This window comes from Lissotriton helveticus, chromosome 4_1 (assembly GCF_964261635.1).
Source record: "Lissotriton helveticus chromosome 4_1, aLisHel1.1, whole genome shotgun sequence".
Classification (NCBI taxonomy): Eukaryota; Metazoa; Chordata; class Amphibia; order Caudata; family Salamandridae; genus Lissotriton; species Lissotriton helveticus.
The window spans coordinates 784,340,877-784,364,351 of record NC_136063.1 but is presented as its reverse complement, the minus strand read 5'-3'; the positions used below and the strand labels follow the sequence as shown (position 1 = coordinate 784,364,351).

At 47.9% G+C, this 23,475-nt stretch overlaps 1 protein-coding gene across 1 annotated transcript in view; it reads left to right on the top strand.

The window, feature by feature from the left end:
- LAMA3 (laminin subunit alpha 3) overlaps positions 1 to 23,475 on the top strand; it is a 1,062,926-nt gene that overhangs the window by 477,357 nt on the left and 562,094 nt on the right. The window contains exon 17 of the mRNA XM_078687418.1: positions 7,120 to 7,254. Coding sequence (XP_078543544.1) covers positions 7,120 to 7,254 — 135 coding nt within the window. The remainder of the gene's footprint in view (positions 1 to 7,119; positions 7,255 to 23,475) is intronic.

Here is a 23,475-nt window from a genome sequence, read left to right as displayed (position 1 = left end):
AGTTTCTGGGGACAGGGGGACCCTCAAGGGCAGACCTGAGGCAGGCTCAATTAGATTGCCCTTCCCTTGAACCCCTCAGACAGCAGGCTGCTGCTGAGGCTGCTGGGGATGCCCAAGGTACCCATACTGTGTATTGGGATGAGGGACTCCTTTACTCAGAGGCTAGAGCCCCCAAGCCTGGCATGACCAGGAGGTTGGTGATACCTCTGCAGTTTAGGGGATTCCTCCTTACCTTGGCCCATGATATTCCCCTTGCAGGACACTTAGGCCAGAACAAGACGTGGGACAGGCTTGTTCCACACTTTCACTGGCCTCACATGTCAGAGGATGTCAAGGAGTTTTGTCGCTCCTGTGTCACTTGCCAAGCCAGTGGTAAGTCAGGTGGCACAACAAAGGCCCCCCTAATACCACTACCTGTGGTGGGGGTCCCCTTTGAGAGAGTTGGAATTGATATTGTGGGTCCAATGGACCCCCAAACAGCATCTGGGAACAGATTCATACTGGTGGTAGTGGATCATGCCACCAGGTACCCAGAGGCTATTCCCCTAAGGACCACCACAGCACCTGTGGTGGCAAAGGCCCTCATTGCAGTTTTCTCAAGAGTGGGCTTTCCTAAGGAGGTACTATCAGATAGAGGGACGAATTTTATGTCCAGCTATCTAAAAGCAATGTGGAAGGAATGTGGAGTAAACTATAAGTTTACCACCCCATATCATCCACAATGCAATGGGCTTGTGGAGAGATTTAACAAGACCCTAAAAGGCATGATAAAAGGATTACCAGAGAAGCTCAGGCGGAAATGGGACATTCTTTTACCCTGCCTGCTCTTTGCTTACAGAGAGGTCCCACAGAAGGGGGTTGGCTACAGCCCTTTTGAACTTTTGTTTGGCCACCCTGTGAGAGGTCCATTGTGTTTGGTGAAGGAAGGATGGGAGTTACCTCTCAAAAAGCCCAAACTAGACATAGTGGACTATGTACTTGGTCTCCGCTCCAGGATGGCTGAGTACATGGAAAGAGCATCCAAAAACCTGGAGGCCAGCCAAGAATTGCAGAAAGCTTGGCATGACCAAAAGGCTGTGCTGGTAGAGTTCCAACCAGGACAGAAGGTGTGGGTACTGGAGCCAGTGGCTCCAGCAGCACTCCAAGACAAATGGAGTGGACCCTATCCTATTATTGAGAAGAAGGGGGAAGTCACCTACTTGGTAGACTTTGGAACACCCAGGAGCCCTCACAGGGTAATCCATGTGAATCGCTTGAAAGCATTTGTGGACAGGGAGGACATGAGCTTGCTCATGGCCACAGATGGGGAACAGGAGGAAGAGAGTGACCCTCTCCCAGACCTGCTTTCTCAGAACCCTGATGATGGTTCAGTTGATGGAGTAGCCTTGGCAGGCAGCCTCACTGACCAGCAACAGAGGGACTGCAGACAAGTTTTGCAGGCTCACAGGCAAATGTTTTCACTCACACCCAGCCAAACTGACTGGTGTACCCATGTTGTGGACACTGGTGACAGTCTGCCTGTCAAGAATAAGATCTACAGGCAACCTGATCATGTCAGGGATTGCATCAAGGCTGAGGTGCAAAAGATGTTGGAGCTTGGAGTGATTGAGCCATCAGAGAGCCCATGGGCCAGCCCAGTAGTCCTGGTGCCAAAACCTCATACCCAAGATGGTAAGAGAGAAATGAGGTTTTGCGTGGATTACAGGGGTCTCAATGCTGTCACTAGGACAGATGCTCACCCCATTCCAAGAGCAGATGAGCTTATTGACAGATTGGCTTCTGCCAAGTTTCTGAGCACATTTGATCTGACAGCTGGCTACTGGCAAATCAGACTAGCTGAGGAGTCAAAGGCCAAAACAGCATTCTCTACCCCTAGTGGACATTATCAGTTTGTGGTAATGCCCTTTGGTTTGAAGAATGCACCTGCCACTTTCCAAAGGTTGGTGAACCAAGTCCTTACTGGGTTGGATGACTTTTGTGCAGCTTATCTGGATGATATTGCTGTCTTTAGCTCCACCTGGGAGGATCACCTGATCCACCTGAAGAAAGTTTTGGAGGCCCTGCAAAAGGCAGGCCTAACTATCAAGGCCACAAAGTGCCAGATAGGGCAGAGTAAGGTTGTATACCTGGGCCACCTAGTAGGTGGAGGCCAGGTTCAGCCACTGGAAAGCAAAATCCAGGCCATACAGGACTGGGCTCCTCCAGTTACCCAGACACAAGTCAGAGCCTTCTTGGGCCTGACTGGGTATTACAGAAAGTTTGTGAAAAACTATGGGTCTATAGTGACACCATTAAATGACTTGACATCCAAGAAGATGCCAAAAAAGGTTCAGTGGACAGTTAGCTGTCAGAAGGCATTTGAAGACCTGAAGAAGGCCATGTGCTCTGCACCTATCCTAAAGAGTCCTGACTACTCCAAACAGTTCATTGTTCAGACAGATGCTTCTGAGTTGGGGGGGGGAGCTGTACTCTCACAACTTAATCAAGATGGTCAAGACCAGCCAATTGCTTTCATTAGCAGGAGGCTAACCCCAAGAGAAAAACGTTGGTCAGCCATTGAGAGGGAGGCCTTTGCTGTGGTTTGGGCATTAAATAAGTTGAGGTCCTACTTGTTTGGAACTCACTTCCTGGTGCAAACAGACCATAAGCCCCTCTTATGGCTTAATCAGATGAAGGGTGAAAATCCCAAACTGCTCAGGTGGTCCATTTCCCTACAGGGGATGGACTTTACAGTGGAGCACCGCCCAGGGACTGACCATGGTAATGCAGATGGTCTCTCCAGGTACTTCCACTTAGAACATGAAGACTTATCTGGTCAAGGTTAGTTTAATGTCCCTGCGTTTGGGGGGGGGTTGTGTAGGAGAGTAGGGTCTGCTATCCTATGGTCACCCCAAATTTTTGCTTTTTGCTTCACTGGTTTTCGACTACTGAGGCTGTGGGCCTGCTGATCAGACCCCCAGCCTGCTGTTCTCTCACTAAATTAATGACACATGTGCTATAGGCACATACCAATTGGAAATGGACTCCTTGTCAGCCCCTGTAGAATGCACTATAGGTGCACAGGGCACAGGAGCCACTAAGGCCTACCAGGGGCTGCAGCATATCTTTTGCCACCCCTGGCTGGTTCTTAAATTGACACAACTGGCTGATCACTCAGCTGGGGTAAGGTGGTGTACACACCCCTTGCTTAGATATAGTATACCTATGTCTAAACCTATATCTGGACACATGTAAACCTGTGAGCCACTCCTATAGTCAGGCCTCACCAATCCTGGAGGCTGGGTGCATGGTTTTATGTGAGATGGAGCTCTAGCATGAGCTGAGCCTGTCTGCAGCCGTCGGGAACAAATCCCTAAGCTGTTTCAGGATAATGCCATACCATATACTATTAAGTGCCTTATAATCCTCGCGGTTATTTAGCAACTTTGGTTTGGCTTTATCAAAACATGTCGTGTAAGGTGTCATACGCTTTGGAATACCATCCCCTCGCCAGTTCTGGCGACGGGGATGGCATTCCACCCCTCTAGAGGGGTAAGACATGTTACTTCACTTTAATGCGGTTGATTTCTCCAAAGGCCTTAAGATCCACAAAATGGATGCCTCTGCCACAGACAAATGTCTGGACCCCTGGAGCTGACCGAAACTCAGTCAAGGGGATCCTGGACAAAGGGTTTCCTGTCACAGGAGGGTGTCACCGCCCTCCAGACAGGAGATAGTGTATTGTAGCAGGGAGGTTTGAAAGAAACCAGACACTGCCTGGGGCGCACAAGGCTGCCCCTTGCATAATCCGGCCAAACCGGTTCTGGGGCACTCCAGCCCTCGTGCCAGGGCGGCCTGGATCAAAGGAAGGGGGTGTATCCACCCACTTCCTGGGTCCCACCCATAGGAGGGGACCTAGCAGGTAATCACGCCCACCAGATTCGAATAAGAGTGGGAGCAGTGCCAATGCACATCAGATTTCCTGGAAGAAACATTTGAAACGATATTCTGGACCCTTCGCCCTCCATCTCAACGTGGAAGCCCGAAGAATCTCCCTTGTGGTCAAGGAGTGACCACCCTGCAGCAGCAGGCACCATCCAGCCCTCGACGTCTACTTAGTTGCAGTTCCCGCCGGAACTCGAGCGACTGAGATCGACGAGATCAAGCCTGCCCAGCTTCTAACAGCCCGATCCACAGTCCCTGCAAAGCTGAGACCCGTGGAGGCGACCGGAAGCGTGGGGCCCGCCATCTTGAAGTGACCACGAGACGCTGACCGTGCAGCCCACGAGTGACCCTCGAAGCTGTACACCGGGGTTTGAGAAGCCCCCACCCTGAGCTACTCCTGAGCCGAAGTTCAGCCCTCCACACTCGACGAGTGCTGCGTGGGGCCCTTTGGCACGATTTGGCTCAACGCGTTGGCCCGGTCACTTGCCAGCTGGCTTGTGGTCCCTGTGCCAACGAACTACCTAAGAAGACTTGTGATTCTGGTTGCTCCAGATCCACACCAGCTCCCCTGAAAAGGAGCCCCGACTCTGACCTTCCTGGTCCGAGTGAGAAGCCATCTTCCGATCCTGCGTGGATTGCTCTTACCAAGGCTTGTTTGCTCCAAACTTGAAGCCGACTGCACCGACGGTGAGAGCCTGCGTGGGACAGATCGTGACCTGCTCCTGGACGTCGCAGATGCCCCAGAGCCCACGTGACAGCGGAGAGAAGCTCCTCGACGACCACCTGATTGCGCCCGACATTGCCTGGTTCCGTCCTGGTTCCACCCTGGTCACTGCTGAGTGACCCAGACTCTGTCCCCTCTGCTTTCAGGTACTCTACAACTTGAGTCCACCCTTGGACTCCACCGGACACTTCATCTTTAACCCGCCTGCAGCCCTTTCAGCTCCAAGCACCAAGAGCCTGCGTGTCAAAACCCGACGCCACTTCGACCCTGTGCACCCACTTCCTGTGGGTGAGGTAACTTTGCTCCGCCGGTGTTCCCACACTGGTGCACACCTCTAGGGTCTGTGTGTTAAGTTTTGTTCCTCTAGGTTCAGCGGAAGTGTCCTTAAACTTTAACTCTTTGACTTTTACGCACCATTGGCTAACATTGGTGCATGCGTGCGCTTTCCGCACATCTCCCGAATCCCGAGGGCCATTCCCGACTTCAGCATTGCTTGTCCTGACTGCTCCCAGCGATTCCCTAGGCCCTAGGCCTAACCACTGCTCGAGTGGCATCTCTTATACCACTTGTTTAGTATATGGTTTGAGTGGCCACCCGCCCTCATCCATAATTGTGCAACTTGTATGTTTAAACAGTGCTTTTGATTTAACGCTTGTGCCCCTTTATTCATAAAGAATACTGGGGATTGTTTTTAGTAATAAACACATATATTTTTATAATATATACTTGTGTGGTGTCCTTTCATTTGGTATTACAGGATTGTATGTGGTAAAACAGCTCGCTTAACACGACCTCTTAAGTTAAGCCTTTAGGCTGCTTAGTCCATGCTACCCCTAGGATAGCTTGTCTAATAAGGTTGACTTACAACCAGACACCATAAGGGATTGTTTGGTCAGGTAGTAGGTGGTTCCAGAATTGGAAACATCCCCTACCAGGCCAACTTCTCACAGGAGTGCCTTGAAAAAGGATCTCACAAAGGTGTTATTTTTGCTTTCTTCGGGCACTATGCGTTGCTTTTATGCATCTGAGTATTTAGTACGACCTCTCCCTTTGCCTTGCCTTTTTTGATTGTCCTTCTCACTTTTGTTATTAGAAGAAGTCTGAGCAGGTTTCTTCTTGCAATTTCCCCCAACCTCAATATTCGGAGTGTTATCAGGAGTGCCGAAGGAATACCCACCTCCGACCTACCCTTTTTTTTCTTCCCCTGGTCTCTTTATCAATGGGTATCTGCCACTTACCTTGGGGCAGCTGCTTCTCATGCTCCCCTTACACTCAGCCCTGCTTTCCATGCTTTCCCCTTTACCTTTTACCTGGGGAAACAAATCTACTTTGGCTGCAATCTGCCTTTCCCAAGCTCTCCAGATTTTCCAGCCTGCCAGCCTGCTGGGAGGCCCTCTCCGGTGTACCCAAGCTTTGAGAGTATCCACTGCCACCCCTGAACTCTCTACTGTGCCGTCTCTGCCTCCTATAGCACGGAAAGGAATCCTTGCCCGCAGCACACCTGCCCTGTTGTACTTCCGACACCACCTGGCCTCAGCACCAATGGTAACTCCTCACATAAAACTGCTCACAGAGTCAGACTTTGAGCTGAGGTCCGATAATACTTACAACTGCAAACTCCAGCTTACTTCTTCCTGGTTGTCTGGTCCAATTGTAAGCTTGACCTTACTGGCTCCACAAAGTGACAACATTAAGGTTATGTGTTGATAATGTTTGAGATTTTATGGGTGTTTACCCTGCAACTATTAGTGGCAACATGATCAGCTGTCCCCAATCTTGAAAGTACTGTTGAGGTGCATTATAAAAGAAAGATACATTCATGCCTTCATTGCAGCATGGGCAAGGAAAAAGGAATCCTCCCCCTGCATTACAGAGGGACTGATGGCTGGTGTGTTGTCACCATGGCACACTCCTCATGGTCCCACACATAAAGAGTCTCCACAGGATTGAGAGCCTGCAGCAGAAAACAGCACATTCTCAGCTGTTATGATTTTCAGCCCATGCTAACAATGTTAACAGTGACGCTAGACATCCCAGAATGCAACATGCTGCTGGCTCCAAAAGCAGGGCTGTCTGAAGATGTAACACAGGGTCACAAGGTGGTGATGGCTGTACAGTAAGTCCGAAAAACGAGAGACCCTGGCCAGAATGTAACCATTGCTGTTCCTTTAGCATTCTTGGCCCAGTGTCTCATCATTCCTTCCACAGTACTGCCAGCAAAAAAAGTCTGTCGATTCCCTCAAAAACAACAGCTTCACATGTATGATATGGATAATATAAAAGGTAGCCCCATCCTTTAACGGTTGATAAAATGAGTGCCACTAAATATGATGATAATACCACAAATTATTTGCAGTGCTATTTTACGGTATGACCTAAAAAGCGACAGTCCCAGTGTACATTCTGTGATGTGGCGAGTCCTGCAGTATGCAAGTATATATACTTTAATTGTTTTTTGTTTTCTTTCATAGAGTGCAACTGTGATGCATATGGGTCAGTGGACAATGTTTGTAGCCCTACAGGACAGTGCCGGTGTCGAGCCAACTATGCTGGCCTCACTTGCAATCAGTGTGCACCTGGCTATTACGGCTATCCCAGCTGCGCCCGTAAGTACTCATTTTCGTAGCTCTCTCTCAGTGATCTACTGTGTTTCATTTAGCTGGCTTGATACTCCATCAGTGTTGTTCAATGAGCACAGGACCACGGTCCTTCAAAACAAATTTATTATCAGGATATTTTCTCAAATAAGTCTTTATGTACAATTAGCAGTGTCATCTTAAGTATTTTGGGGGCCCCGGGCAAGACATACTTTGGGTGCCCCTCTTAGGATCAACTTTGTGTTTTATTATTCTTTTTCTGCTAGTTCAACCCCCATGAAGCCAAACAATATTGAATAATTGTTAAAGTTAGAAAAGGAGAAACAGAGGTTTGGGAGATGAAGAGAACATTTACTTTCCCTGGGGCCCCTTGGAAGTTGGGGGCCCTGGGCAATTGCCCAACTTGCCCATGCCTTAAAACGTCTCTCAATTAATGTGCTTTACTGCATGCAAAAATAAAATAAAAATGATACAGGTTAAAAGCTAATATTTCTACAGAGTCAGTCCGTAGTAGGGTCCCTATATAATTCTGCTACTGTCAGCCTCCAAAACCTTCAAGCTCACTTTATGTAACAAAGCATATGTGTGAAGCCTATTTCCTGTTTACCTAATGCAATAAGGTATTACTGGGCTCCAATTGTAACAATTGTAGAGCCATCAACCACTTGCGCTCTACGACAAGCATACAATAAGACACATATTAAATTACTACTTACACCCCCCAGTTCTTAGCACTTCTCCATTCAGAATTGTAATGAGGTAGAGCAGTCCAAAGCTTACAAAAGAAGGGGATGAGAGTTAGATACTCAGATCATATTACAACACAATACAGTTGTGATCAATGGCAAAATTCATGTCAAACAACTAATGTGTGGAATGACTCCTCTCTATTCATTGGATATTTAAACTAAAATTGGTGTTTATTCAGCCTGCACTCTCAAATACATATTGGCCACCCCTCGAACATTGACATTGGAATACCAAGTAAGCCTGTGTAATTGGACCTGAATAGAAGGGGGGGATTCTAGTCATGCTCAAGGGACTGTGTTTTATAACTAAGCTGAACATTATCCATTTTAAACCGCTTAGGGTTTTATTTTTTGGGGATGAGTAAAGTGATCCGCAAAGGGGGGGCAGGGCCGGGAGTGGTGTGGACTTTAGATGCCTTCCTCACTCGGGCCGAATCCGTGTTAATACCTGAGATTGAACTGACTGAACGGAGGCTTTCACTGGATCCATTATGTTCATCTGTAGAGCATTTTCCAGTGTTAGAGCCATCTGCTACCCCAACTACGTGCCCCCAATTATCTCCTGTGATTGTATGTAGCTCACAGTTAGGCACTTCCAAACCATGCCTTGTGGCCAGCTCATCCTCTTCACCTCCAGTTACCTCCACCAATATGCTCATTAGGCAGCAAAAGTTAACGTTAGCCCCAGGAGGGAATGACCAGACACAGAAAAGAAAAGAAAAGCGCGGAGTGCCCCCAAAGCTAGCCATCAGGTCTCAAAGCAGACTAAGAATAAGAGTGTGGGAGGAGGAGCTTGGCGGGCATCCGTGATGGCCGCTTGAGCACAGCGCTCTCCGGACCCTCGCCGCTCCCGACATTTTATCCTGGCTGAATCCTGATTTCTTGCAAGAATTCGTGTAGGGGACGTTTGGCTGATTACCCTGGCACTTTTCAGAAATCGATTTGGATCTTGTATTCCTGAGATATGGTGTTCTGAACTTTTGGGCTCCGCCCTTGAGGTGCGCCCGGGACAGAGTGCGGTACTGTAGCCGTCCTGCAATTGAACAACAACGGCAGGAGATCTGGCCTTGTGGGTCCCCCCTTCCTAAGTTTCGGTTTCGATTCCGTTCCGACTTGGGCCACGGCCGTGGATGTCGTGTTGCGACTGAGACTTGGAGGCAGATCGGCTGTTGGGCTTTCATGTGACCTATTTACTGGTTTGGCGACCTTTACCCGAGTTGTGCCCCCTTTTTCTGTACTTTTGATCCTGTACTTTGGGTGTCGGGCCCGTCGGACCCGGTGGCTTGTCCTGTGACGCATCTTCAAAATGGCGGGCAGAGGGGACAGAGAGACACGCAAGACGAAAACACCTCTGCGCGGAGCTCCAGTTCAATCAAATGTCATGGACCGTTATACCCATTCTAAGGGGTCCCCCGGAGCTGCCCTGCCTGGTTCTAGTATTGCGTCTGAACGAATTTTGGAAGAGTCGGCGGAGCCCTCCTTACAGGATATCATGGGCGCCATCTCGGGTGTGAGGGAATCCATCGGCCTACAGTACGAGGCCTTGGCTCACAAACTTGACACCGTGGCTATCGAGGTGAATCTGATTCGTGCTGACCTCGGCAAGACGAATGAGAGGGTGCAATCACTGGATATTAAATCCTCTAGCCTTACGAATGACGTCTCGGAGCTCCAAACAGAGATTGGAAATCTCCGTCGGGGGAACGACTTCATGACCCGTCGCCTGGAGGACTTTGAAAATAGGGCGCGTCGCTGCAATGTTCGCCTGGTTGGTGTACCGGAAAACCCTGAACCCCACTCGGTGGATCTCCTGGTTGAGGATCTGGTCTTGAACCATTTGGCCCCTTCTGGTCTCACAAAATTTTTCACGGTGGAACGTGCACATCGTGTTCCAGGGGGCAAAGTCAAGCCGGGAGCCCCGCCGAGACCCATTGTGGCGAAGCTTTTTCATTATAGAGACCGGGACGCTATCCTGCAGGCCTCGCGGGTGAAGGGCCCGGTGGCCTTTGAGAATGCTACGGTGAACTTTTACCCGGACTTTTCCCAACAGGTTCAGAGACAACGTATGGAGTTTCGTGGTGCCAAGAAACGTCTCCGGGATCGGGGCCTACGTTACGCCATGCTCTTTCCCACTAGACTCCGGGTTGAATACAATGAACGTACCCTTTTCTTTGATCGGCCAGATGCTGTTAATGACTGGCTGGACTCATTGCCTGACTGTCCTCCTGAGACAGACTCCGCCGCTCACCCTGGCGGTGCCGAAGGTGGTGTGGAGATCTAACTGTTCGGCTCTTCTGTCTTATTTTGAATACATTCTCAGGAGTGTTGGCCGGCGTCCCTCTACATTGTGATCATTCTGTCTTTTCGTTTTTTTTTTTTTGTTCTTGCTGAGGTCGGGGGGTGGATGGAACGGAGACCTTTCCTCCTCCGGGGTCTTTGTGTAGAATAGGGGTTCTTGGGCGACAGGCACACTGCAGGTTGGGGTGGCTCTTTAGCTTTTTGCAGGGGTGCAGGGTGGGGGGTGTTTCTCTTCAGTTTGGGGGAGGGGGGTTGGGAAGTTTTTTCTTTTCTGTGTGTTGTTTTCAAGGCGAGTTGCTCCTGTGTTTGCTGCTGTTTCTGATGTCTAGCTCATGGACGAGGGGTCTTGGCTCGGGTGGTTGGGATGGGGGGTAGAGGGTTGAAATTTCTTTCCTGGAACGTTAATGGCCTGGGAGATCGTATTAAGCGCAGTGTGGTCTTAAAATGTATACGACGTTTGTCACCGGACATTGTTTTCATGCAAGAAACCCATTTGATTGGTAATGTTTGTTATGCGATGAATAGATGGGGCTACCGCCTTGTGGCGCACTCAGGGTTTACCTCCGGATCTAGGGGTGTGGGTATTCTTGTTCGAACCTCCCTCCCCCTGGCTATCGATGAGGTGATTCATGATGACCGTGGGAGATATACTGTCCTGGTGGGTAGATATGAAGGCCGCACCCTATCTCTTTTCAATGTTTATGTTCCCCCGGGTTTGCAGGCCTCTACTTTTACTGACTTGGGCCGTGTTCTGTTGGATCTCCCTGATAGCACTCTCTTTCTTGCCGGTGATTTTAATTCGGTGCTTTCCGGCCTTCACGATCGCCATCCCCCTAGAGATACCCCGCAGGCTCAGCAGTGGTTGGGTGGGTTTTTAGATACCTTTGGCCTTGTGGACTGCTGGCGACTGTTGCATCCTACTCAGCTCCAATACACCTTTCATTCTGGGGCCCATGGCAGTCTGTCCCGGCTGGATTGTTTCCTGATGCCCGCAGCCCAATCATCGGCGGTTCGTGAGATTTTACACTTGCCGAGGGGTATTTCTGATCACTCACCGCTCTGGCTCCGTTTCGAGGTTGGGGTAGAGGCGGCGGGCCGAGTGGCTCCCATTAACCCTTGGTATCTTTCCTCCCCTGAGACTCGTACCCTCTTGCTCAAGTCCATGGATGCATATTTCCTGGAAAATGAGGGGTCGGTCTCTTCGGCTGTGTCCCTGTGGGAAGCTTTTAAAACTGTGATTCGTGGACAGGCCCTTTCCTTGATTGTTGAAGCTAAGAGGGCAGGGAGGAAGGAGGTGGTGGACCTTGAGGGGGAGATCTCTGCTTTGGAGGACGAGTTGGAATCTGGTGTCACGCCTGACAAACTTCATGCCCTGGGTCTAAAACAGTTTGCATATAAATCTCTGGTCACTGACGCTGCAAAGGTGATGTTTCGTGAGCAGCAGGGCAGATTGTACGATGTGGGTGACAAGGCGGGCAAACTCCTAGCGTGGTTGGACAAGAAAGAAAGAGTTAATCGTGTGGTGCCCGTGATTCAGTCTGCGAGTGGTGAGAATGTGATTGATCCGACCGCCATTGTTGATCGTTTTGCAGAATATTTCCGTGTGGTATATGCTCCCGTGTCTGTGAGGGATGTTGCCGACTCCCGCCTTCTTCTGCGCGATATCACTTTGCCCTGTGTCACCGACTTGGACCGTATTGCTTTGGACTCCCCTTTTACGAATGATGAGATAGCCAATGCAGTTCGATCGCTCCGTTCGGGCAAAGCACTGGGCCCGAACGGTTTGCCTATTGAGTTGTACAAATTATGCCCCGATAAGGTGGCGCCGTATCTCCGCGCCATGTTTCTAGAATCTCGTGAGCGGAACATGCTTCCCTATGATCAGCGTCTGGCGACAATCGTCGTCATTCCCAAAGAGGGTAAACCGCGTGACCTCTGTTCCTCGTATAGGCCCATATCCCTATTAAATGTTGAACCTAAGGTGTTGGCTAAACTTTTGGCGACCCGTCTCCTTTCGGTTCTTGGGGAGTTGGTCCATCCGGATCAGTCTGGCTTTATCCCGCATCGCAACACTGCTCTGAATTTACGTCGCCTCCACGGCGCGCTGGCGAGGGCGGGGCTTTTGACTGAACCGGCCATTTTGGCGTCCCTGGATGCCTCCATGGCCTTTGATACTGTGGAGTGGCCCTATTTATGGGCGACACTTGAGAAATTTGGATTCGGGTGCGAGTTTATTAGTTGGGTTAGACTGTTGTACGCGGAACCTCTGGCGCAAGTTGTAGTGAACGGTAGAGTGTCGACCCCCTTCTCCTTGGGCAGGGGTACCCGTCAGGGTTGCCCCTTGTCCCCTCTGTTGTTCGCGCTCGCTCTTGAACCGTTGGCGGCCTGGCTCCGTTGGGAACCGTCCCTTAAAGGTATTCGATGGGCCCCGGACTTCGAAGACCGCGTCTCGCTTTATGCGGACGACATCCTCTTGTATCTTACTTCCCCTCGCAAGTCTTTATCTGTTTTATTTGACGTTCTTGCGTCCTTTGGTGCTAACTCAGGCCTCGTCATCAACTGGTCTAAATCCTGTGTATACGTTTTATCTGGTGTCTTGCCTACGTTGCCGAGTAGACTTCCTCTTCAGGTGGTCCGGGATGGTTTCAAATACTTGGGGGTTTTCGTTACCCTGGATCCGTCCCTTCGTTATGATCGTAATCTCCTTCCCCCGTTGCTTAGGCTCCGTTTGGACGTTGCCCGCTGGCGCAAGCTTCCCCTGTCTCCACTGGGTCGAGCGGCCCTGTTTAAGATGATGTCACTACCGCGGTTTCTCTACGCTCTCCAGAATTATTATGATCCTGTCCCCAAGACCTATTTTCGGGAGATTGAGAGCCTTCAGAGGCAACTTATTTGGGATGGGCGACCGCGCATTGCTCTCGCGAAACTTTCTATCCCGTGGTACGATGGGGGCATGGCGCTCCCCGATATTAAGAGATACTACTGGGCTTCCCATCTGTCCGCTATTAATCACGCTATGTTCTCTCCGGGTCGTAATCCGGCGTTTGAGATGGATAAACTTCAGCTTCCGGGAGGTGACTTTAATAGAGTACTCTATTCTCGCTCCGCTGGGCGCCATCTTTGGGACCTACTTTGATTGCTTTGACAGTGTGGCGTGCTGCGAATGTGAGCCTGGGCTGGGAGGATCGCTTGACGTTGGCGACGCCTCTTTATGCTTCGGAACGTCTGGGCGGTCTTTGGTCTTCCAAGGGTTTTGACCGTTGGGACTTGATTGGGATCTCTAAAGTGGGGGATGTATATTCTAAGGGTTCTGTGCGCCCGTTTCAGGCCCTCCAGGCTGACTATGGCCTGAGTAGTCGGGAATTCTTTCGTTATTTACAGATCAGGCACGCTTTGGTTTCGGTGTTTGCTCCTGGTGAGATTCCGCCTGACTCTTCCCCACTTGAAGACCGTATCCTTGACGGACGTCTTCCTGATAGCACTATCTCCCTGATCTATAAAAAGTTGATCAACAATCGGACTGACTTATTGGCCCGACTTCGGGAACAGTGGATGGGAGATGGGTTGGAACTTGATGATGAGGATTGGCAATCGGCCCTCTCCTCTCCGAAGGAGGTGGCTATACCGGCTCGACTCCGTCTGGTCCAATTGAAGATCCTTCATCGGGTGTACGTGACGGGACCGCGACTGATGGTGATGGGCTTTTCCTCTGATGGACTGTGTAAGCGTGGATGTGGTTTGCGTGCTACTTTCCTGCATATTCTTTGGGAGTGCCCGATGGTGGCTGCTTATTGGGTGGCCGTGCTTGATCTGATGACTGTGGTGACGGGGATATCCTTGCGACCGGAACCTCGTCGCTGTCTTTTGAATGTTTGGGAGCCCACGGACTATTCGGTGGCACAGACTAGATGGGCCACCCTGGGCTATATGATTGCGAAGCGAGATATTGCGCAACTCTGGGGGGCCTCCAGGCCCCCTGCCCTCGCGCAATGGGAGGATAATATGGACTGGTCCATGTTCCGTGAGAAAACTGTTTATGTGGCCAGGGGTAGACCCAGGGCATGGGTGAAGGTGTGGGGTCAATGGAACGAATACCGTGGCGACATTTGTACTCCTCCCCTTGTGGACACTATCGAGATTACCCTATCTCCCTAGGCTAGCGTTCCCGGAATCTTCGTATAGGGACTGAGCTGGTGTCACCGGCTCTTCCCCCCCTTCTTCTTCCTGATATCTGCCCCCCTCCCCCCCCCCCCCCCCGCTCCATACTCCTTAGTGCTTAGGATATTATTACTGCACCTTCGCTGCTGTCCCCCCCTTGCGTCCCTTGGGCTGACCTTCAGTGATACACTCTCGCCTTTTTGTATGTTTGTTCTCTCATATATATAAAACCTGTTTTGGTCCTGTATTTAATGTGGAGTATTGCATTGTTGATTGACGGTTACCTCAGCGGGCTTATGTGATATGTGTCTACTCCTTTTTAGCGGCTGGCCCGTGTGGTTGTAGGCCCATCCTTGTACGTTTCTGCTTGCTCAAATAAAGGTTTTTAAAAAAAAAGAAAAAATAAAAAAAAAAGAATAAGAGTGTGGCATCTGGGTGGGGAGGGTCCCCCGCTCCACCAACCAAGATTGATAATACCAAGGTGGGCGCAGTTAACTCAGATCCAATTGTACTGGGCCCCCGACATCCTGAGTTCATAGAGGCTCAAGATGATCTTCTAAAACGGATGCAAGCCAAGCTGCTAGCCCTGATTTATCCCCTTATGTCTAAATTAGAAGCGATAGACCAGAGATTAATCAAAATTGAGCAGCATATAACAAAAGACCAATCCTCTCATCTTGGGAATAGCCAGCCTGAAGTTATAGTTGCTAGTCAGGTGGGAAATCTATCTGGGTCACCCCGTTACGCTGTGGCCTGTCCATTCCCTTCCCTAGCGATTCCCCTGAAACCATCCATATCACTTTTACCATCGCATAACGCTCCATTGATTCGCGAGGAAGGGCCAAAGGGCCCAGTGGGGAGACTACAGGGTCAGGGTGGGGATATGTCGACGGATGTTTTTCTCCATCTTCCACCTGAGGCAACACATACACCATAGTATTGGCCAATGTCCCGAGACTTCACTCCAGAGAAGAAGAACATTGGTCTTCACTTAAGAACCAGGCCCTCCACTTCTTAAATTCTAGGACAGGGCTTGGGAACCATCTTTTTGCTGAGTTTAAGATGGTTAGAAGGGTTGCTTGGGTAGGCTATTCTGATAAAGGCCTGGATGGAGACTGTGTAGTTTTAAGCTTCAGGTCTCTGAGCATGGTCCGGTGTATTCTGGAACGGGCAGTCTCCTTTAGGGTTTGCATAGAGGCTATTAATGTTCTCCCGCTGAGTCATTTCTATCAATCAAGCAGAAATTTCAGCGGGGCACCACAGAGGATACCCCTGAATCCGCTAGGCCCTCACAATAGTGCTGCTTCGACCTCCAATAAATTTGAGGCACTTAGTTCGCTGGAGGATAAAGACTGACTGCATCCCAAATTTGGTTCCATTATTCCTAAGGTACCCGTTACCAATGATTCAGGAGAATATGAAATTATATTGAACATCTAAAGCCAAGGGGGTCCTCCTTCAGTAATACTTGATGCTCCGGAGGGCTTAAATAATTGGGAAGATGGACCTGGGGGAGACGATAGTCCAACCAAGACTCACTTGGACGGAGAGAGCACATCGGTGGGCAAAATGGATCCTTGTGTAGTCCCTTATGACAACCGGTTACATTCAAGCAGTAAACCTAGCATTAGTCTTTTAAATTTGGCTTTGGTTTCCTGGAACATTGCTGGGTTAAAGAATAAATGAATATCATTAGACTGGTCATCCTTTATTGAACAAAACGATATTCTGGTATTTCAAGAATCATGGTCAGTGGACCCTGAGTTTAAACAAGGCTATCTTAAGAATTTTAAGCCTGCCATTGCTGGTCAAAGGGGTAGACCGATGGGGGGATTAACCATATGGGTGAGACAGAATGATAGGTATAAAGTCCAGCAGTTGGACACTGATAGTAATGATATCTTATTAATTAAATTTAAAATTCCGGATGTTGAGGACCTCTTAATTTTTAAGGTCTACGTTAGAGGGATGCCTGGAGGGAAACCCTCTGGCATTGTTGCCCTCTTGGATTCCTACCTCGATCAATATAAAGAAGGGGGAAACATATTAGTTACTGGTGATGTTAACCATTCTTTTGAAACCCTAGACACCAACGATGTAGACCTTGGCCTTGAGGAGGACCTTTTATGGGATATTCCACAATTAATAGAAACAAAAAAAGGAGTACCACCAGCGTGGAATCGCAGATTCCTAATGGGGTGTGTGGTTGTACAAAAGTGAGAAGTTCTCCTTTTGTTAAAAAAACCCTCACTCACCACCTAGTGGTGACATGCTTCATCATCGGGGTCCACCCTAATGACCTAGCGTCATCAGGGTGTGCTACACACCTGTTTACAGTGGAGCAGGTTGTGAGTGAAGGTGCGTGAAAAAATAATAAGTGTGTTAAAAATTGTCCTGGTTTAACTTGGGAAAAATAAGACTTTATTTGCAAGCAACTGGACATTGTTAAAAACAATGGCGAGATAAGGTGAGGGTAATTATGAGCCCATGTATCTCTATGTGTGTCTGGTCTACATGTTTCAACCGTGAAGGTATAAATTAACCAGGTTTTCTTCAGGACCAAAAACCCAGGAGATTAGATGGTCTGCGTCCCCTAAAAGACGCACCCGGTCCTACTCTCTGGGACCACAAAAAGGGCAAAAGTGTGCCTGTGGTGTCAGCTTGTACCACAATGGGTAAGCCCAAAAAGATCAAAATACCTGTAAAAGAAGGTGAAGACAAATGTCAAAATTTAAACTTCTACATGCCTGTTACGTTGTGCATTGCCTCAAAGTCGTGCCTGCATGCTGTCACTCCCATTAGGAACATTTTTTGCTTGGCGTCGCAAAAGTCAGGGGGCAAAGAGTTGCTGATTGTGCCTTTTCTCAGTGAAGGATGTGGATGTGCATGGCTGTGGATAGGCGGTAGATATTAACCACAACTTGCAAGCTTTACAATTGTACGTGCTGCGTGGTAACTATATATCTAAACAACTCACGCGCTTCTCATAATTTTAAGTGGCGTGATAATATCTCGCATTCAAAATCGTGAGGGCGAGGTCATATCTTATAGATAGTGCATGTGCTGCCATACTTTACATACTCAACATAAAACAGACTCACTCACATTAATACATGTAGGACATACAAAAAGTTGAAAATACGAGGCTTACTCTCAATGGAGTATTGATAGACATCATAGGGCAGGGAAGGTTATCCTCACTATGAAACGTATTCTGAAACAAAAGGTCGGTAAATTGTTTCATGAATAGCGTTTTTAGGGAGACCGGCAAAAGAGTACTGAGCCGTGTCTGGAAAACACGTTACGGAGCTCGGTTGAATAGCAGTGCCCGTTGAAGTTCTGTGGGCAGATCTGACAAGGTTTTGACTTACAGTTTTGATGCGAGGTATGAGGCCGATAACCTACTTCCGTCCGCCGCCCTGCTACAGTGAGATCGAGAGCTCGGGAACTGAAATACGGAAGATGGGCTTCCGCGTAGGGCGGAGCTAAGTGCCGAGCTAAGTGCCGGTCACGTGGGGCATTGCTAAGGGCGCCTGGGAGACAGCTACGAGTATGGAAGCTGCATAGGTTGATACCTGGCTGGCTTGGAAGGAGTTTGATCCTTGGTTGAGGGACCGATATCAGGGTACTGAATTGGATGGCTGGAATCCTGAAATAATACTTTGTGAAAAAGGAATATCCACATTATATATCGGCATTTTTAGAATTATGAATTCTGGTTATAAAATGGATGCATTGATCACAGGTTACACAAGGGTCATCGTGACACTGTAATAAAGATGGGTGATGCTGGTGTTATTTAGTACAGTGCTGGTAAATTTCCAGAGTAGGTTACCCAGTGGGGTGAACATATAGTTTGGCGCTATTAATAGGAATATGGTTGAGGAGGGGAATACATAATCGGGCTGATTCATTTTGCTGCTCGTACCAAACGCCCGGGTATGTTAGTACAGACGTGGCCTAACTGTCATGAAGATGATTGAAGCTAGTGCCGTTCATTGCCAGAATGATGGATTATTGGGTGGTAGGGTAAACCTCTTGTATGGCGCTATTAACAAGGATATAGTAATGATGGTGTGGGGTCTAGTTTATTTTTAGTACTGATGCCCACGGGATATTGTCGTTAAGGCCTGTTTTGTGGGTCGATAATCTATAGACCCATCGTTGCTCTTTTTCATATAAGAGCTGTTGTGTATTGGGTCCAGACGGGATCTGTTCAATGATGGTCCATCTCATATCATTTGGTGTGTGGTGTGCTTCTAGAAAATGGTCCGTCAGTTTAGTCGCATTCTTTTTGCAGCGTATGGTGCTGCGGTGCTCACAAATGCGTTGCTTGACTTTGCGTCCATATTCCTATTAATAGCGCCAAACTATATGTTCACCCCACTGGGTAACCTACTCTGGAAATTTACCAGCACTGTACTAAATGACACCAGCATCACCCATCTTTATTACAGTGTCACGATGATCCTTGTATAACCTGTGATCAATGCATCCATTTTATAACCAGAATTCATAATTCCAAAAATGCCGATATATAATGTGGATATTCCTTTTTCACAAAGTATTATTTCAGGATTCCAGCCATCCAATTCAGTACCCTGATATCGGTCCCTCAACCAAGGATCGAACTCCTTCCAAGCCAGCCAGGTATGAACCTATGCAGCTTCCATACTCGTAGCTGTCTCCCAGGCGCCCTTAGCAACGCCCCACGTGACCGGCACTTAGCTCCGCCCTACGCGGAAGCCCATCTTCCGTATTTCAGTTCCCGAGCTCTCGATCTCACTGTAGCAGGGCGGCGGACGGAAGTAGGTTATCGGCCTCATACCTCGCATCAAAACTGTAAGTCAAAACCTTGTCAGATCTGCCCACAGAACTTCAACGGGCACCGCTATTCAACCGAGCTCCGTAACGTGTTTTCCAGACACGGCTCAGTGCTCTTTTGCCGGTCTCCCTAAAAACGCTATTCATGAAACAATTTACCGACCTTTTGTTTCAGAATACGTTTCATAGTGAGGATAACCTTCCCTGCCCTATGATGTCTATCAATACTCCATTGAGAGTAAGCCTCGTATTTTCAACTTTTTGTATGCCCTACATGTAAAAATGTGAGGGAGTCTGTTTTATGTTGAGTATGTAAAGTATGGCAGCACATGCACTATCTATAAGATATGACCTCGCCCTCACGAATTTGAATGCAAGATATTATCACGCCACTTAAAATGATGAGAAGCGCGTGAGTTGTTTAGATATATAGTTACCACGCAGCACGTACAATTGTAAAGCTTGCAAGTTGTGGTTAATATCTACCGCCTATCCACGGCCATGCACATCCACATCCTTCACTGAGAAAAGGCACAATCAGCAACTCTTTGCGCCCTGACTTTTGCGACGCCAAGCAAAAAATGTTCCTAATGGGAGTGACAGCATGCAGGCACGACTTTGAGGCACTGCACAACGTAACAGGCATGTAGAAGTTTAAATTTTGACATTTGTCTTCACCTTCTTTTACAGGTATTTTGATCTTTTTGGGCTTACCCATTGTGGTACAAGCTGACACCACAGGCACACTTTTGCCCTTTTTGTGGTCCCAGAGAGTAGGACCAGGTGCGTCTTTTAGGGGACGCAGACCATCCACTCTCCTGGGTTTTTGGTCCTGAAGAAAACCTGGTTAATTTATACCTTCACGGTTGAAACATGTAGACCAGACACACATAGAGATACATGGGCTCATAATTACCCTCACCTTATCTCGCCATTGTTTTTAACATTGTCCAGTTGCTTGCAAATAAAGTCTTATTTTTCCCAAGTTAAACCAGGACAATTTTTAACACACTTATTATTTTTTCACGCACCTTCACTCACAACCTGCTCCACTGTAAACAGGTGTTGTAGCACACCCTGATGACGCTAGGTCATTAGGGTGGACCCCGATGATGAAGCATTTCACCACTAGGTGGTGAGTGAGGGTTTTTTTAACAAAAGGAGAACTTCTCACTTTTGTACAACCACACACCCCATTAGGAATCTGCGATTCCACGCTGTTTGTACTCCTTTTTTTGTTTCTATCGATATACCCAGGGGTACAGGAGTACTCCCTGTTCACGTATGTGAACAGAAATCCTTGCTCTCCCTACTGTTTTTTCATATTCCACAATTAACCCTAACCCCTATTAAAAAATGGACGGAAGCTGCATTGCAGCTAAAAGTATTATGTCTAGAGCAAGGGTTAAGGGCTATGAATGGGAGGCGAAATCCGATAAGCAGGGCTCTCCGACTTTCAGCAGCGGATTTCGAAGTAGTCGTATAGACTATATACTTCTTAATAAGGAATATTGGTCCTCCCTAAAGGACATGGTTGTTGTGGAAAGGGTGGAAAGTGACCATAACCCCCTGGTACTGTCACTTCCCTTGGTAGGAAGTTACGTCGCAGAAGATTGTTCTGTGGGTATAGAAGTGCAGCTTAGCAATAACACCAGGAAAGTAAAATGGTCAAACTGTCTTAATTAAGAGGATCAATTAGTGGTCATGAGTCAGTTGGTCGCCAATGCAACCATAGATATCCAAAACTGTATTACGCAGCAGGAAATTGAGTCTAATGTTATTCCTATCCAAACTGATCTTTTTAACAGGCTTAAGAGCTTTTTTATAACTAATGTACAAAACACTAAGAACTATGTTAGACCCACGGTGGACACATGGTACAGGAAATCATGTAGGGAAGCTTACAAAGCGTTAGCTAGGGCGATTAGGTCTAAAAGCAGGGACAGAATAAAAAATGCGAGGGTGGAATAGAAGCTAGTGCAACATAAGGCCAAAAGGGAATGGGACGATCAGTACTGGCATGAGCTGTATCACGCCAGTAAAGATAGAAATATGGTTGCTTTTTGGCATTTGGTCAAATAGGGCTAGGGGAAGCCCAGTCAACCACCTTCCAATCTTGGAGCACCGGAATTGTGGGTCTCACACTTTATGACGTGGTTTGCTTCTTCTGCCTGAGATTTTGAGTTGCCTTATGGTCTTCCCATTATCCCTGTAGGCAAAACCCCCTTGTATTTTACCAAGCAGGAGGTTGATACAGCACTCGACACAGTCCCGAGTGGTAGAGCACCCGGGATAGACTGTGTACCTGCTGACCTGCTTTTGTATGACAAGGTAGTGTGGGCAACCTACATTCAGTCCCTAGTGAACCCCATTGCAAATGGGTCTCGTATACCTGATTCATGGATGGATGCTGAGATCATCCCGATTTTCAATAGGGGGGATCGTTCAGATCCTGGTAATTGCAGGCCCATAAGTTTAATCGATTGTATTCAGAAGGTGACTGCTAGGCTCATGTTGAGCAGAATTCAAGGTTGGTTTGATATCCTTTCACCCTTACAGGTTAGGTTCCCCTCACACACGAGTACTATTTATTGGCGTGTTGTGATCCATACAGATGGTACGCTGTATGCTGCGTTCGTAGATCTCAAGTCTGCATTCAACCTAGTTCCGTGTGCTAAGATGTGGAGTGTTTTTGCGGAACAGGGCATGCCCTTGGATCTACTGCCCTTTTTAATTAAACTTCATGATGCGAATTTTGCACAAGTACGATGGGGTCAGCAAGGGATGGTAACCAATAGATTCCCGTTCACTAGAGGGGTTCGTCAAGGGTGTGTGCTCGCACCAACAATGTTTTTCTTGTACATTAACAGGGTAATTCATTACTTTACAAATCACCCTACTGACGCCCCTACCCTGGATGGTAGGAAGATCCCTCTGCTAATGTTTGCAGATGACACCTTGTTCATTTCTAAAACGCAACAAGGTCTTCAGACGGCGATTGCGAGATTTGAGGTGTTTTGCCGGGACCATGGTCTTATCATTAATGTGGATAAGACAAAGTTCATGGTGCTACATAAGCAGAAGATTGTAAGAGGGAAGATAGCCATGAATGAAGCAACATTAGAGCAGACCCAAGTTTTTTCCTACCTGAGTATTACCGTAGGTTGCAAATTAAACTGGAAACCACATATTGACCACTTGGTCCTTAAGCATGCACAACTGGCCGGTGCCTTAATAAAGGAACAGCGCCTCTCCCTCACAAAGCCGATTGCCCCCGTGCTTAAAATTTATTACACAAAAATTAGCGCTTCGGTCCTGTACGGGGCCGAACTATAGGGCTTCAGCAACTTAGCGGCATTGACGAATTCTCAAAACAAATAAACAAATTTATGAGGGGTATAACTGATCTCCTACAATCCACTCCATTATTGCCCCTCTATTATGATTTGGGATGTTAGTTTATAGAGGATGTGGCACGTTATAGACATGTGGCATACTGGAGGAGACTCTGGTTTACCCCTGAGCTCTCCCAGCATGTTCAAGCTTTCCTTGAGGTCAGGGATGCCGATAGTGCGCGCAAACTTCCATGGCTGAGGTAGGCAAAGGCCACTTACAATGAAATGGGCCTTAATCCCTTGTGGCGAAATCCCGTAAATAATGTCTTTCCATCTAGTAAGGATCTTAAGGAATTAAATTGGAATATGGTCTCCATGAAACGCTTTACGTCATTAACCAGCTCCTCCCTATTAAGAGATTTCTTGTAGATTAAACATGACACCGTTTATGAAGGATACTGGGATTTTATCACTGGTTTTAGTGATAGGAAACGGTATCACCAATTTAGGGTGGGTACTCTCCCAGTAAACTCATTTACTGGTAAATGGCGTGCCAAGACTAGTACGAAATGTCCATTCTGTCCGACTCAACCTAAATCAATAGCACACATTCTATTCATATGTCCAGTTTATAAACAATCGAGGCATACATGGTTGAATCCCATCTGTTTGTTGAAGGGCATCAATACTGGTAACGAAGCTCTAAGGTTATTAAAAACAGATAGCACAGAACCAATTGTAATTGCTGTTGCCAAATTTTTACACTGGATGTGGGCAATTTGCGCATACAAGCTAAGCTTGACTTAAAGGTTTTATACTGAATCATTGTTTTTTGGCAAAAGCAAAAGTTCTTCTTTTAACTCAGT